The following is a 16,981-nucleotide window of genomic DNA, read 5'->3' on the forward strand; positions in this document are numbered from 1 at the left end:
TATTTTGTTGTTTTGGTTAAAATAAAAATTCATATACCGTTTCAAAATTTTTATTAACATTTTATAAACTCCCACTAGTGCACCACAATCATGTTAAGTTTCTTTTTAAAATTGGAAGAACCAAATTTGTAATAAAAATTAAGCTAGTAATTTGAAGGAGTCTATTTTCCTCAAATTAAGTCCTTAAGCCAGCTGATAGATGTAAGCACCTAGGCATGCAAATATTATTTTCATGTTGCTACACATAAGTTTGATTAAAAGTTTATAAAGTTGCTACTTTAGTGTTTTTGTTCTTTTTCAGCTCTATGATGGTCAATGCAGTGTAAAATATTGGCCAAATTGTATGTTGTACCTATAACACTTCAACTGCATCTTAATTGTATTACATCCTGTTTGGCTCAGCTTAAAAGCTGGTCAAACTGACTTAAAAGTTGATTTTTGACTTATTTAGTTGTTTGACAATCTTCAAAATAACTTATTTTAAGTTTAAAAAAAAACTTATTTTAAACCAAAAGTTAAAAGTTGGGGTAGGGATGCTTTTTATTTTCCAGCTTATAAGTTGTTTTAAGTTGACCACATTTTTACTTTTTTACCCTTAATATTTATATACAATCTACACATTATCCACATAACCCTAACATCTTTTTCTTCTATTTTTCCCATTTCACGTGTGGATGATAGACAATTACTATTACTAATGAATGAAAATAAAATAAATCTCACTACTAGAAATTTGGTCTACTGTCACGGTTCACCTATCGTAGCAATTGACGTTACTACCGTAGCCATAGGTCTAAGGCTACGGTTACCACAACCGCTACAACAAATCGCGTAGCAATAGGGATATTGCTATGGTTCTGTGCGACAGTTCTCATAATCGTAGCCATACGTTGAGCTATTGCCACGGTTCTCATTTGAATTAATTACCGACGGTTATGGACGTATTGGTACGATTTTTAACCGTCGTAATAGAGGTTTATGCATCAGTTCTGTTAAGGCTATGGCTACAGTTTTTTTTCAATTCAACACACCGTTTTCACTCTATTGCGACGGTTGTTATATGGTATTGCAACACTTTCAAACAATTGTAGAACTGTGGCTTAATGCCTATTGCAACGGTTATTACCTACTATTTGCAACAATTCTAATGCAATATTAGTAAGCTAATATATACCTGCTATATATATACTAAATCATTCACGAGAATCAATTTTATATCATAAAAATACACAAATTGTTAACGAGAATAAATGTTCATTACCTTAATTAGAATTCAAGATCCGTGATTCTAATATCAATTAAAGCAAAATATACAAATCTTTTTATAGCATCCAAAAAAGGTGAAACACATGCCATAGAATTTTCAATCTTCAAAAATATATGATTTCTAGAACATCAATAAAGTTTACATCAATATATACTTCAGCTCCTATGTCAAGTCTTCACTACTGCTTTCATCCCTTTCTTCGATTTCATCACCTACATATAATCAGAAAAAAATATAAATAATTTAGCAAACCTCAAATCTGTGAAATTAACATATTACAACCATGCATTAGCAGCAGCAGAATCAAGAGACATTAAACAGAATCAAGAGACATTGAACTGCTTGTTGCATTCAATAACATTCAACTGCTACAAGCAGCAACAAAATAAAAGACACCAGACTACTATACTGCTAGCTGCATTCAAACTTCCACAAGTAGCAGTAGAAACAAGAGACCAGACTACTATGCATGCCAATAACATTCAACTGCTAGCTGCATTCAAACTTCTACAAGCAGCAGCAGAAACAAGAGACCAAACTACTACACATGCCAATAACATTCAACTGCTAGCTGTATTTAAACTTCTACAAGCAGCAGCAGAATCAAGAGACCAGACTACTACACATGCCAATAACATTAAACTGCTAGCTGCATTTAAACTTCTACAAGCAGCAGAATCAAGAGACCAGACCACTATACATTCAGCAATTAGCTACTACGTTGGCTCGACTAAACATAATCGTGAAGCTAGGATTCAACACTATAATGCTACAAGAAACCAGCAGCAGAAACAAGAGACCAGCAGCAGAATCAAGAGTCCAAACTACAAGCAGTAGAAACAACACTATCATGCTACAAGAGACATGTTTAATTAACATAAAGAAGAAACCACAAGAAACCAGACTACAAGCAGCAAGTATCAAAAAAATCATGAATCTAACAACTGGTCCTCTACTAGGCTACAAGCAGCACCAGAAAACTCATGAACCAGACTACAAGCAGCAACTCAGACTATCAGAGAACAAGCAGCAACTCAGACATTAATTATACTCATGAATCAGGCATTTACTGATCCTCTGCCTAACTTTTCCCCAACTTCCTTAGATCAATAGCATACTATTTTATTCTAATTCTATAGCAAGTAGCAACAACAAATATCAATCAAAACATAGAATTAGCGATACCAACCTTGTTTAGCCCCTTGAACAGAAGTAGATTCTCTTGGTGAAGGAGTCGACAATGCTGTCAATATGTTAGGATCAATTAATCCTTCATGCTTAAGTTGTGCAATAACATCTGCAATAACTTCTTGTCGCACAATTTTCTTTTGTTCCTCCATCTGTTTCTCCATTTTCTGCATCCTCTCTTTCATTTGCTACATTCCATCAGTTGTTGCACTTAAAGTTGATTCCAAATTGCCAAACTTTTTTTTCAAAGTAGTCTTTGTAACTCCTGCGCCATATAGTCTTAGACGTCCCGGATGTTCAGGATCCATGACGCTTGAAAATGCATTAACATACTCACCATTTATGCTTATTTGTTTTTCAATTTCCTCCATTTCAGCCTATCAAAGCATATCCAACAAACACAATCTTATGAAATAAATAATTGATCTCAATAAAAAAAATAGACAGGCACATACAATTTTACTAGTAGTATCTTCATTTGAGACCTTGTACAAACGACCAAGTTTTCTTGTTCTTGTAACCACAAAGAGATCCTTAGATGATACTGTCTCCTTATCTTTCTCCTAGTCAAATTGAAATATATATAAAAAAATAAACTCACACCGGAAGAGATCCAAAAGAAAATTTCATTAAAAAAAATATATAAGAGAACTCACCAGCTTATTACGAACTAAAGCGAAACTCTTTTTGCCAGTAGTGTGTGGATTCATCATTTTTTTCGATTCTTTGCATTTGTTTCAGACATTTTTTGCAAAGAAATGAATCAGTAATGTTAATCGAAGGTGTCTTGTAAAATGCATGTGACTATCACAATAAATGAAGAAAGAAGGTGCAAATATTACAATAAAGTACCAAATACAAATTCTACTTATTCAAAAAATTGAGATTCTGAACTACATTTTTACCTTGAATTTTTCAGAATTCCAATATTTGAGGAGCTCTCTAAATTGACATTCTGGAATATGACCAGGCTTTTTTGCCATTCGAACTGCATCATTGTCATATGGATCGTAATAATTAAGCTTCAAATCACTTCTATGTCTTCTCCAAGCATCTCGAATTGTTACCATAGCCCAATGGTACACAACTTCAGGAATAATATATTTCCCCTATAATTTTGTGTCATTCAATTAGCCAATAGAAGTAAAATACTTTTACAAATAATTTATTATTGTAAACTACAAACCTTGGTATAATCCCATAAATCCTTTTTAGTGTACATGCTCCTCCAATCCAATATATCAAATGGGCAAAGAGTCGCATTTCTAGCCAATGTTCCTAGGAAGCTACTTAACTCTATGACAACATCATCCGTAGGATCAACGGGTTGACTTTGACTATTCAGTATGATCAACTTACGTTCTTTTCGGGCATGAACATCATGCATTTGCGTTCTACCTCTTTTATTTGGAGTGGAAACATCTCCAGCTATAAGAAAATACAAGAATAATAATTAAAAATTATGAATACATAAAATAGGTTTGTAATCTTATATGTTACCTTGTTCTTCAGGTTGATCATTTGTTCGAGGAGTGACAGAATTCATTTGCACTTGATCCTCGAAAGGAAAATCTTTCCATGCTGGTCAAGAGGCAGCTCCTCGACAGGCTGCACAACAGGTAGCTTTTCGACAGGCTGATTTTCAAAAGGCAACTCCTCGACAGATTGTCTTTTTGCTTCAGATTGTGGTGCTACTGATTGTTCTACTCCAATTAATTTGAGCAAATGTCCTTTCTCGCACTCTATTTCTTTAATAATTTCATTTGTTGTCAATAACCGTCGTTTCTTATTTGCCAAGAATGATAACGATCACGATTTAGCAAATGTCTTCTTTTTGGCTTTTTTGGTTCTTTTTGAAGTTTCTTGTTGACTCATATCTATGACTATTCAAACCTGTGTGAAAATAGAAATTAAAAAGTTAAAATGTATGGCAATGTACACCTACAATATTTACACAAATCAATCACCAAGATATAATAAAGAGCTGAAAATAAAATGTACCCTTAAGGGACATTTTAATAATATTTTCTGCAATCAATCACATTCAGTAGGTTTATTACTGTTCACAATCACACACAAGATTTAGAGTGTTTTTAGGTGCCAATTGGTGAAATTATAAGAGAGCAACAAGTTTGTTACTGTCCACAATCACACACAGTAGGTTTGTTACTGTCTACAATAATATTTTCTGCACTCAATCACATTCATAGAATGTACATTAAGTACTCGAAGAGAGAACGAACCTGGAGTGTTGGACCTTAATAAAGAGATAAGAACCTAGTGATTTGCTGGTCCACTAATATATTGAAATTGCTCAGAGAAACTGCAAAAGAAGAATGAAAATGATCAATAAGAGAGAAAAGGGACTTACCAAAACTAATAATCCAAAAGTTGTAGTAATTTAACGATAACATGAAGAAAAAAACATAGAAACAAAAACATGAGATAGCAAATATAGTTTACTCAATATTCATAATCTATATGATGCACCTCAAATGATATTCATTACTTACTATAAGAAAAAAAACATAATGTATTTGAACAAGTCCACAAGATCCTTTGTCAATCATCAACTTCCATCCAATCCCAATCAGTATCATCAAAGTCATCCTCCTCTTCCGATGTTTCCATAGCTTCATCTTGTGAATGTTGTGCAATGGAAGGAGCATCGATGATATCAACAGGAAGATCTTCTCTAGACCATCTAACATCTACATCAACTAATCTTTCTGATGAACCAATATCATTATTAGGCTCTCTCCAAAATGTTTCTTCAATATTAGGACAATTCTCTTCCTCCAAATCATACAAATCCACAGGGACTTTGTTTCTTGCATAATAAACATTTTTCTCAACCGGATCTTCCACATAAAAAACTTGATGCACTTGAGATGCTAGTACAAAAGGATCATTTGTACTACATTTTTTGTTGAAATATATCCGAGTCAATCCATAATCATCGACTTCATCATGAAACCAATCACAATTAAAAAGTACAACACTAGAGCAACCCCAATAATCAATCTCAATGATATCCTGAATAATTCCATAATAGAGAACCATTCCATCAACAGGATTTTGGTCCCTAGCACTAGCAAAACTATCCGTTGTGGCTGACAAAGTCACTCCACTATTCTGAGTTTTACGAGGGGCATCCCGTGTCTTCGTATGAAATCGATATCCATTAATGAAATATCCAGTATATCTTTTTGCCACAAAGTTAGGCCCTTTAGCTAGCCATTTTAAATGATTGGACACTTCAATATTTTTAACTTTTTCACTAAACCAATCACCAAATTCTCTACTATGGACTTGTGCTTTTACCCATGCATTGCCTCTAGTACGATTATCAGTTAAGCTCTTATGTTCCCTGTAAGCATTTAATGTAATTTAATCAATGTGTATTTACAAATGAAATGAAATTTGAAATACATTATCATAACATCTAAATGAAGTTTAAAAACAAACGAGTATTTTATCTTACTTGATAAATGCCTCTACTTGTTCATCTCCTGTATTGAACAAAGTATATCGATGTGCTTCAAACAACTCATGCTGCTCCATGTTAAAAATCTTGCCTTTCCTTATATTCTCACTTCCAATTGGATGACCTGTCTTAGGAAATAAATGTGAAACACCACCTTCCTCTGTTTGAATGTACTCATGATCCTCTATTTCACACCTACTTAATTTTTTCTTCACCGTATTAGGTAGGTATATGGAAATAAAGTTCAAACAATCTACAGCTGAAAAACCTTCTACTATTGATCCTTCAGGATTTTTTCGATTACGAACAAGCCCCTTGAAGTCACACATAGTCCTCTCTGTAGAATACATCCAACACAAATGAGTTGGGCCTCCAAGCTTAATTTCATCTACTAGATGGATAGGTAAATGTGTCTTATATCAAAAAAGGATGGAGGAAAAATCTTTTCAAGCTCACATTCAATATCTATGATTTCTACTTTCATCTTATCAAGATCGCTTCTTCTTATAACCTTGCTACATGTGGCTCTAAAAAAATTCCCCAATCTAATCAAGACCATAGCTACATTCTTGGGTAACACTTTTCTGACTGCAACCTGGAGCAAGTAATGCATTATGAAATGAGCATCGTGACTTTTGTATCCTGATACTTTCATCTCTTCAATTTGCACACGACTTGATATATTAGAAGCACACCCTTTTGGTAATTTGGCATCTTTTAAGATGGTGCAAAATAACTTTTTCTCATCTGGTGTCATAGAGAAACAAGCTTTAGCTAGATGGATATTTCCTGTATCACAATCTTTTAGAGGTTGAAGATCTTTACGTATCCCCATTTCATACAAGTCATAGCAAGAATTTATATGATCTTTGGACTTTCCAAGTATATCCAATAAAGTCCCAAGCACACTGTCACAAATATTCTTCTCTATGTGCATCACATCAAGATTGTGCCTCAATTTGTTTGTTGCTCAATACGGTAACTCAAAAAATATGGATTTTTTTCCATGGACCATCATTATTTCGTTTTCTTTTCTTTTTGTTCTTTCCAAATACATTATTGAATTCACGAAGCTCTTCAAGAATTTGTGCACCTGATAATGGAGTAGGTGCAACTTTATGCTCCTCTTTACCGTTAAATGATCTTTTATCTCTTCTGAAATGGATGATCAGGAGGTAAAAACATCCGATGACTCAAGTAACACATCTTGCTACTATGTTTGAGATATTGGGAACAAGTATTATGGTTAAAAGTGGGGCATGCCCATCTCCCCTTGGTGCTCCATCCAGAAAGCATTGCTAGAGCTGGAAAATCACTAATTATCCACAATAAAGCTGCATGCATTAGAAATGTTTGATTAGTTACAGCATCATATGTTTCAACTCCCACTTCCCATAGTTCCTTCAACTCCGCAATCAGTGGTTGCAAGTATACATCTATATCATTTCCGGGAGACGATGGACCTGCAATAATCATTGACAACATAATATTCTCCGACTTCATGCAAGTCCATGGAGATAAATTATAGTTCATCAAAAAATTCCTTTTTTAAATCACACATACAAAAAAAAACACATACAAAAAATTAGCTTAGCTTAGAAAACTCCATCAAAAAATTCCTTTTTTAAATCACACATACAAAAAAAACAGTGGCACAAAGACAAGGACTATATTTTCATGCCAAGAGCAGTATCACCTGATTGAATTATTTCTTTGTTTAATGAGACTGAGGAATCTTTTGCAGATGACTACAACAATTGCAATTGAGGATGTAAGGAGAGAAGTCAAAATATTGCGCGCTTTAACAGGACATAGGAATCTGGTTCAATTCTATGATGCCTATGAGGACGAGGAAAATGTTTATATAGTCATGGAGTAAGTTGAAATTGTCAACCTTAATGTTGCTTTTCATTATGGATACCTAGGATCCTGCCCAACTAATTTGGTGATTAAAAGATCATTCATAAGTTATTTGGTAACATAAGATCACATAATGAATTCTGACAACCCAATTACAATTTTTCATAAGCCCCTGTAAAGTATTGAGAGAGTTAAATCAGCTCAACCAAATGAAAATGCTTACGGAGGTTTGTGTCTCGGACAGACCACTGAAGAAATTAGTTATGATTTGCATATTTTCTTACGGTATCTAATAGAAATTTACAGGGTTTCTTCTAATCCCACCATATATGTGAACAAATGTAGTGTCATTTCTTTCTTACATCACTCTATGTTTCGTATACTTGGTTTCCAAGCTCATTATATTGACGGTTGTTCTTCTGTTCTATTCAGAATTTTCTTTTCGTTTCTAAGGATGAGAATTCTCCTTTAAAAGCCATTCACTTGGTCTCTCTGATTATGTAACACCAGGTAAATGTTAATGCATACAACATTTATCATTTCTTATTTTGTGCTTGTAGCATGCCATAGTTTGACTAACAGAAATATTTGCAGATGAAAGGCTTAATGATATTGTCAGAAGTGCATTATGTGTCACAGTTTATGCTGGCAGTGACTCATAAGGGAAGATAGCATTCAATCGAACAAGCAAAAGACATAGACAATTTCAGAATCCGAATGTATTTCAAAGTAAGACGACAGTGATACTCAAGTTTAAACATCTCTTAATAATCAAAAACAAAATTGAAGATAACTAAGCCTTAATCCATAACAAGTTGAGATCAGCAATATGAACACCAAAAAACAGAGGAGAGAACACAGGGTCACACAACTACCATATTTACATCAAGGTTTGTAGTCACTCAAAGGACAAGAGAGTTTTTCAAAAACGAATTAGCTTAAGCTATATCAGTTAACAAAAAGTGAAACAAATACCAGTAGGAAGTAATTTGGGAGTAATTTTTGTCCAGATTCACATCAAATGGGGAATATTAAGGAAGAATTCATCTGGAACAAAAAAAAATTCAGAGAGAAATACTTACAGATCCACAAACTTGGAGCACTAGATTTCGACTCTCTTATATATCACACAATCAAACAGGGGAAGTTTATACACTAACTATATTGGAGCAATAACATAGATTTAAGATTAACCCATACATTATTCTTTAAGATTTTTCGAAATTAGTTCAATGGGGACTTAGAATTCATGAACTAGCATAGAAAACTTAAACATTATTAACCTTTAAGATGAATTCGTAGTCGAACCTCAAAAGCATCACCAAAAAGAACGAGCTGGTTGTTTTCCTCGATGAGCTTCAGCAATAGCTTCACCACCGAGCTTCACCACCGAGCTTTAGCAACGAGCTTCAGCAATAGATTCACTTACGAGCTTCACCAATAATTTCACCAACAGCTCTTCACCAACGAGTTTCACCAACAGTTTCACCAACGATCTTCACCAACGAACTTCACCAACAGCTTCACCAACAAATTTCGTTTTTCTCACCAAAATCTTCAGAATTCCTTTCACATGCAGCTTCACCCAAAAAAGGCTCTCTCGCGTTGTTTCTGAAAAAATAAGGGTTTCTGAAAACAATTTCTTCTTTTTCTTTTACATTTTTTAAAAAGTTAATTTATCAGAATTATTTTTTTAGGAGGGACTAATGTATCTTTGCCAAATTATATTGGAGGGAAGTATATTTTTTTAGGAGGGAAAATTATTTAGGGCTAAAAAATCAGAATTATTTTTGTAAAAAACTGTTGCCATAGAGTTATCTATAGCGACGGTTCTGAAAATTGTTGCTATACACTCTCTATAGGGACGGTTATAGGGATTATACAACAGTTTATTTTAAGAATTGTTCTATTAGATTCAAGGATATTTTTGGCCACGGTTATAACCGTTGTAATAGGTGAGCTATTGCTATGATGGTATAACCGTCACTAAATAAGCGTTGCAATAAGTCAAATTTCTAGTAGTGCCTTAAATCTTTCAAGTGATCTATTCAAATTATATATTATTAAAATGTAAAATAAGTTGCACATATAACTTAAATAAAAATTTATATTCCTCTTATAAATAATTTGTGATAATAAAGAAATATGTGAATGATCGACTATTATTATTATTACCTATGGATGAAACTAAAATAAAATCTTAAATCGTTCTTTGATCTATTCAAATTATGTATCTTTAAAATCTATAATAAGTTTATATTTCTCTTATAAATAATTTGTGATGAGAAAGAAATATGTGAATGATTACAAAATATAATTATTTATGACTGTAAAATATAAATTAATTAACTTTTATTATGTTAACAGCTTTTAAGGACATTTCAGATATTTTGATTTAAAAAATTATTTATCAACACTTATTTGTCAAAAACATTAACAACTTTTTTTGTTTAACTTCAACACTTTTATCCAAACGCATAACTGCTTATTTTAAAAATAAGTTTCAGCACTTTCAACAATATTTTTTTAAAGCTACTTTTATTTAGCTCATCTAAACGAACCCTTAGACACTCGAGCCAAAAAGTATAATAAAATCATGATCCAAAATGATGGGGGAAAACTAAGCTAGCTTTAGTATGATGTCATCTCACAGAGGGGTTTGATTCTTTTTATGGACCAAGATATGTTTAGAAGATGTAGTCACACTTTAATTAATATGGTATTAGAAAAAAAAGTTATGGTTTGAGGCTTATCGCCATCAATTAAAATAAAATAAAAAGTATTTGTGTGTTTAGCCAATAAAAAGAATCAAACACGGGAGAGGGTGAAAAGCATATTGCAGACATATTAAAGTAAATAAAAGCGTAATATTTTTAAAACGTAAAATTTTAAAAGAATTGATTATACACTTTCTTTATATAATCTTGATCAGTTTTTTGATTTCTATATTATTACGATATCAAAATCGATATAAATTCTAGTTTGAATGTTATCATAATTTATTATATTAAAAAATTATTTTTACTGACTCGCGAAAAATATAAATAAAATTGTGCTCTGGTCTCTTTGTCAGCGTAAATTAGAGATAGTAATACACTTTAATTGACAACTAAGTTTCATGTTTATTCTTTCATTACTTTTCTGTTCTTTTCAATTTTATCTTCATAATTTCCCTATTCTTTTACCCAGAGAGCAAAGTTGGCTTGGGAAGAGCCAAAGGGAAAAAGGATTTATTCTCCATAAATTCTTATGCCAAAGTGAGAGGTTTTTGCAGTTTTCCATCAAAACCTTACTGGAAATATTCTCTACCTCAATTTTTATATGCTCAAAGCGTTTCATATTAAGTGATAATTTTATTATAATTAATTCTCCCATATAAGTTGTCTATCTAATTAAATCAAAAAATATTTTTTCTTATATTACTTTTATAATTAATTCTTTTGAAATATTCACATTTATTATAAATTTCAAAAAATGTTATAAAGGATATATATATAAATATAAACTTTCTTGTTCAAGATTTCCTAATATGCGTGTAATAACTATAGTTGAAATTTTGGAATTCAAACTTCTAAAGCTTCGATCTTAAATTAAAACATAGAAGCTTTAAGATTTTTCAAATAAAATTACATATTTGAAAACTAAATAAAAAGTACTATAAATTAAAATAACTAACAACTTAAAATATTTAAAAGTCGAATATTTATTTTCTTTTTTTTTGTCAAATATAATGTTAATTAATACCGAACTGTATACATGTCATATACATTGGAACTTAAAAAACATTATTCTTCTATAGAGTTGTGTGTCCGTCGCACCTTCACATACGAATATTTATACACTGTCTGGAATAAGAGTACATATAGAACTGTAAATCAGTCTTATTAAACATTAGTATTTTTTTATATATAAAAAATAAATAAATTGGAACTATAGTGTTTTTTTTTTAATAAAAAAAACACATAAATTTGGAACTATAGTTTGATGTGCTTCTTTGTCATCTAAATGGCCAACTTCTTTTCACAAACTCAAGGAGACACCCCACTTGAAAAAAGGTTAATTTGCTTTAATAAAAAAGGTGGAGAGAAAGAATTAGATAATTGATTTTTTACCCATGTGTGTAATCATTAGAGCATATGAAAAAAATAAAATCATAATGGAATTCCAAAAGTGGAAAGAGAAGTATGTTAATAATAAGATTAGTGAGTTCACTTAGTAGCTAATTATCTGGAGCTTATGATTGGGGATGCCTAGTTATGGCAAAGATATAACGTTAAACTCTTGAACTAAAAAGTTGATTTTGCTTTCTAAACATAGAGCCCTTTTGAATGGCTTAAAAAAAGTAATTTTTAAAAAGTATTTTTGAAAGTGTTAAATTTATTTTTAAAATAAGCAGTTATGGGTTTAGATAAAAGTGCTGAAGCAAAAAAAAAAATTATTGATGTCTTTGACAAATAAATGCTGATAAACAACTTTTTTATCAAAATATTTGAAATACTCTTAAAAGTTGTTAACATGATAAAAGTTGAATAATCTAATAAAAATAATAATAATAATATATAATATATAATGATAATAATATATAATATATAAAAATAATAAAATAAATAATAATATATAATAATAATAAAGAATAATAAAATAAATAACAATAATAATAAAAAATAATAAAATATTAATAATAATATATAATTATAATAATAAAGAACAATAAAATAAATAATAATAACAATAAAATAATAAAATATTAATAATAATATATAATAATAATAACAATAATAATATATAATAAAAATAATAATAAATAAAATATTATTAATAATAATAATAATACATAATAATAATAATAAAATAATATGAAAATAATAATAATAATAAAGAATAATAAAATAAATAATAAAAATAATTATTAATAATACTAATAATAATAATAATGATAGTATTAATAATAATATTAATGATAAAGAGTAATAAAATAAATAATAATAAAATATTAATAGTTATAATAATAATAAAAATAAAAACAAAAGAAATAAGGCCAAAAAGGTAAATTATTTTGAGAATAAACAAACAGCTGAATAAGTAAAAAATTATCTTTTAAGCTTAGCCAAAAAGGCTCATAATCATGGTTATAGGTGGCTTGATAAACTTAAAAAGTTGCCATAGTTTCTAACAGAATGTGATATACTTAATGTTATAAAAAATTGATTTTGTATTTATATATCTTTACCTTTGGTAGAAACAATAAGAAACACACAAATATTGATGATTTATTTCTGATAATAAAATTTAAACTTTTTTACATCAAAATCAAATAACACAAGACTCTAATATAAAGAAATATACTGAGAAATTACACCTGGCCCAATGATCTCGTGATACTAAACTTTGTTGACACTAGTTTAGGCTGTGAGCAAACCTTTAAGTTCAAAAGTTAAATTTGTTACTGACATGTAGAAATGGATCGAGAATTCAACATTTTTTGGACCTTTAAGGTTCTTATTTTATTTTATATGTTTATTTTTATTGTACGTTAAAAAATATTAAAATTTAAATAACTACATCTACCCTAGTTCTTAAAGCATGTGAGGAAACGAGTCAAAAAGTTGAAGATTACTCACGTTAAAAACCATTCCGGTAAATATGCATGTGAAGAGTAGAGATAAGTAATGTGGAAAAATAGCATCAAAATGTTGCTACTTTTACCAAATTTCTATCTATTTATCATATTGGTTCATGGCTGTTGATTGGCAATTGGCAACTGGTTATGGACATGACGTAAAGGCAAATACAAAAGCTTTGCTATCAAAAGACCCTATATATTTACCCTCCTGGCCTGCTAGAACCCCCTATTGCTTAGCCCTATATATATATAATTTAGAGGCAATAGTAGTCCTCTCTTTGATTTATATACTCATCGAATCAATGTGCAAATCAAATCTCTAACATCCTCTGCAACTTTTAATTAAGTCCATCAATAGGGATCGATACTCGATTGATAGCTTAATAAAAAATAAGTTATTTACTAGATTAGATAAAATAAATTATTTATATATAGAATTAAGGCATAATACATGTATTAGAACTTAAATTTGACTTTAAATTTTTAATTTTGACCTATAACTTTCATAATACACAAATAGGCAATTTAACTATTCAATTTTTAAATAAATAAACACATGAGTCCTACATGACAAAATACACGTAAGATAAAAAATGACCTGTAGGACATGTGTGTTTATTTGTTCAAGTTTAAACAAGTGTAAGTATATAATTGTGCACGCCCAAAATTGTAGGGCATAAATGTTATTCAAAGCCAAGTAAATAACATATTTATGTATTATGCAATTAAAAGAATATTTAATTAACAATTTAAAATTTTACATAAGTAATACATGTAGTATAAATTACGAAGAAATATATGTATTATTTTATTTAATATAAATTATGAAGAAATAAATATTATTTTATTTAAGATGGAAAATGAAATAGTTATAATACATAAATAACTAATTCCTATATAATTATATATAAAAAAAATTACCTAAATTTACCCATAAATAACTACAAACTATTATGCTTTAATACCAAGTGAATAACGCTATCGAGCTGCAAACGACCACTAACTGCACTTCAGTACTTCGGACCTTTTCTTTTTACTTTTTACTATACTTTCTAGCTTGTATACTTTGGTGATAGTACTGAATATTTTTTTGGTTTCAATTTACAAACATTAATAATATTATAGTCAAATTTTTCATTAAAAGAGTTTAAAATGTGAAAAATTAACATAAATAGAAGAAGAGGACATTCAATATATATTCTCTATAGGAAAAACTCTTTTGGACAGAGTATTTGGTAGTTTGATATTTTACCTATGTAATGTTATTTTATTTTTGAATATTTTTATAATTTTAACTTCAATATTTTTTAATTAAAAAATAAAAAAAGATCAGTTTACTTTAAGTAAAAATATTATAAAATTTCTAACCAAATTTTCTATCCATTTAACATTTCCCTTTTATATACATGCATATCTAACTTTTACCAATTATAATCAAACTTTTTTTTGCAAAATATAAACATTTCAATCGAACATATAAGTATTAATTTAAATTTATAATTTGATATCACATGTCACAACGTCTATGTTCGTACAAGGTTTGTGTATATGTATGTATATTTGGGATACAATACAGTTTTTGGTCTTTGAAGCACTTAAACCCTAACTAGCCCAAAAGCCCCAGCTACTTACTGAACCTAAGATTGACTGTGTGAGAGAAGTCATAACACGCCCTACATGTTCTTAATGTCTCAACATCTTACACTTGTGTACTTTCCCTCTTAAAACTCTAATTTATGGTACTATTTTTTAGAATTTTTCTTTAATTTCTTCTTATATTCTTTAATTTGACGTAGAGTTTGAAAAAAAATTTGCAATCCAAACTTGAAATTTTGATATTCTTAAATCTTTATCATATTTCTTTACTTCTTAAAATCATAAAAGAACTAAATAATTATAAAATACAATTGAAAATTATTGTCTCGTACATAATTATAAAATACATCCGCAGATCAGATTCCCTTTTTATCATGGTATGATATAGCATTACCACTAGAATAATGCCTATTTCGGATTTAAAATGATGCAAACCTCCTTGTAATAATATATTTGATCATAAAAAATATCAGAAAATACTCTAGTACTAATACTCATTTATTTGTTTACTAACATTGACTTATTTGTGTGTGTATATATATATATATAAAAAAAAAGGTAAAAGAAAGTAAGTATTTATTTATAGTCTTGAACAAACTCATATTATAGCTAAAGCATCTATTGGGTATTGGCATTCCATCTAAGGTTTAAGGTTGCACTATATAGTAGACTTGATAGGGGTTTCCTTTCTCTTTTCGTTTGATTTTATTCTCTGCACCTACGTATAGTTTATACTTTATTATCAACTTTTAAGAGTTTAAAATATTTAAATATTTCGTAACATATTAGAATTATTTTTTTTATCATATTAATATGAAGTCATTCTATTAACTATAATTTTGATTGTTCGTTTTTGAAACGAAACATGACAAAATAAAAGTAAACTGTAAAAATTGAAAATCCAAATAACTGTACCAACTTAATTAGAAGCTAATTAGTAATGTTGATGAGTGATTGAGTAGTAGAAAAGAAAATAATTAGAGAGAGGAATAGAAGTTAGAAGAGACATTGGTAGTGTCCCACGAAATAAACAGCTTTTTGAAGCTAGAACTGCACTTTAATTTTCTTAGAGGAAATAATTAGAGACTTTAGATGGGATAGATGAAAGACTGATGACACCTTTTCATTTACTTGTAAATTTAATTGGAGACAACTCGTGCTTTTCTATTTTATATTTCGATACAAATTATTCTTCAATTCAATAGTGTTTCGTTATTCTGTCTCACTTGATGTACTTCACTTTATTTTTTGGTCAGCAATTTACCAGAATAATATATCAATTGATTCAACACTTGGCGATGAAAATAGACGGGGGCAGATTTAGGGGTCGGGAGGAGGTTTATTTCATTTTTCACAAAAAGATTGTATAGTAAGTATAAAGTCATTTTTTCAATGAAAATTACGCGGTTAAATAAACTTATATTATTTGATTATATTATATCGTATAGGCTAAATTTGAGTTCGTATATGTATAATTTGATATTAATAATTTTTTGTTTGATTTGTATTTGTATGTTATGATTTGTATTTGTATATGACGATAATTTCATTTGATTTTTTAGTTTTGTCATCATATACATTGAATCTTTTTGTGTATAACTTTTTAAAATTTCTATAAACGTAGTTTTCAAATTTTGTATAATATGATCTACATAATGTCATTTGTATAGTATATTTTGTATAATTGTATAAAGTTCATATGTGTTTTGTTTGTATCAAATCATTATTTCAAGTTTTATTATATTTGTATAACTACAGATTTTATATTACTCAATTATACAAAAACATACAATATATCCAAACATACCTGCAAATTACAAAAACCAGATGCGAATTATACAAATTATTGTTCTCTCACGCTTGTCTTTCTCCTCCTTCTCCCAATCTCGCTTGCCTCTCTCCTTAGTCTCGCTAGCCACTCTTCTTCCTATAACATGTAACTGAAATTGTAATTAATTAA

The 16,981-nt window shown here is 29.6% G+C and overlaps 1 protein-coding gene across 1 annotated transcript; it reads right to left on the reverse strand.

The window, feature by feature from the left end:
- Nucleotides 1-1,247: 1,247 nt before the first annotated feature.
- Nucleotides 1,248-3,176, reverse strand: LOC112940057 (uncharacterized). Its single transcript, XM_069294653.1, has 4 exons — nt 3,112-3,176; nt 2,911-3,018; nt 2,457-2,832; nt 1,248-1,479 (listed from the first exon to the last, which is right to left on the reverse strand). Exons 1-3 carry the CDS (start codon nt 3,166-3,168, stop codon nt 2,644-2,646), a joined length of 354 nt encoding a protein of 117 aa, XP_069150754.1. The 5' UTR covers nt 3,169-3,176; the 3' UTR covers nt 1,248-1,479; nt 2,457-2,643.
- Nucleotides 3,177-16,981: the final 13,805 nt, after the last annotated feature.

Source organism: Solanum lycopersicum, chromosome 2 (genome assembly GCF_036512215.1).
Source record: "Solanum lycopersicum chromosome 2, SLM_r2.1".
NCBI classification, from domain to species: domain Eukaryota; kingdom Viridiplantae; phylum Streptophyta; class Magnoliopsida; order Solanales; family Solanaceae; genus Solanum; species Solanum lycopersicum.

Coding starts and splice junctions, on each gene's coding strand:
- LOC112940057 (XM_069294653.1), bottom strand. CDS start 3,168: ATGATGAATCCACACACTACTGGCAAAAAGAGTTTCGCTTTAGTTCGT. Junction 3,019..3,111: donor CTTTAGTTCGTAATAAGCTG/GTGAGTTCTCTT, acceptor CAATTTGACTAG/GAGAAAGATAAGGAGACAGT. Junction 2,833..2,910: donor AAGATACTACTAGTAAAATT/GTATGTGCCTGT, acceptor ATGCTTTGATAG/GCTGAAATGGAGGAAATTGA.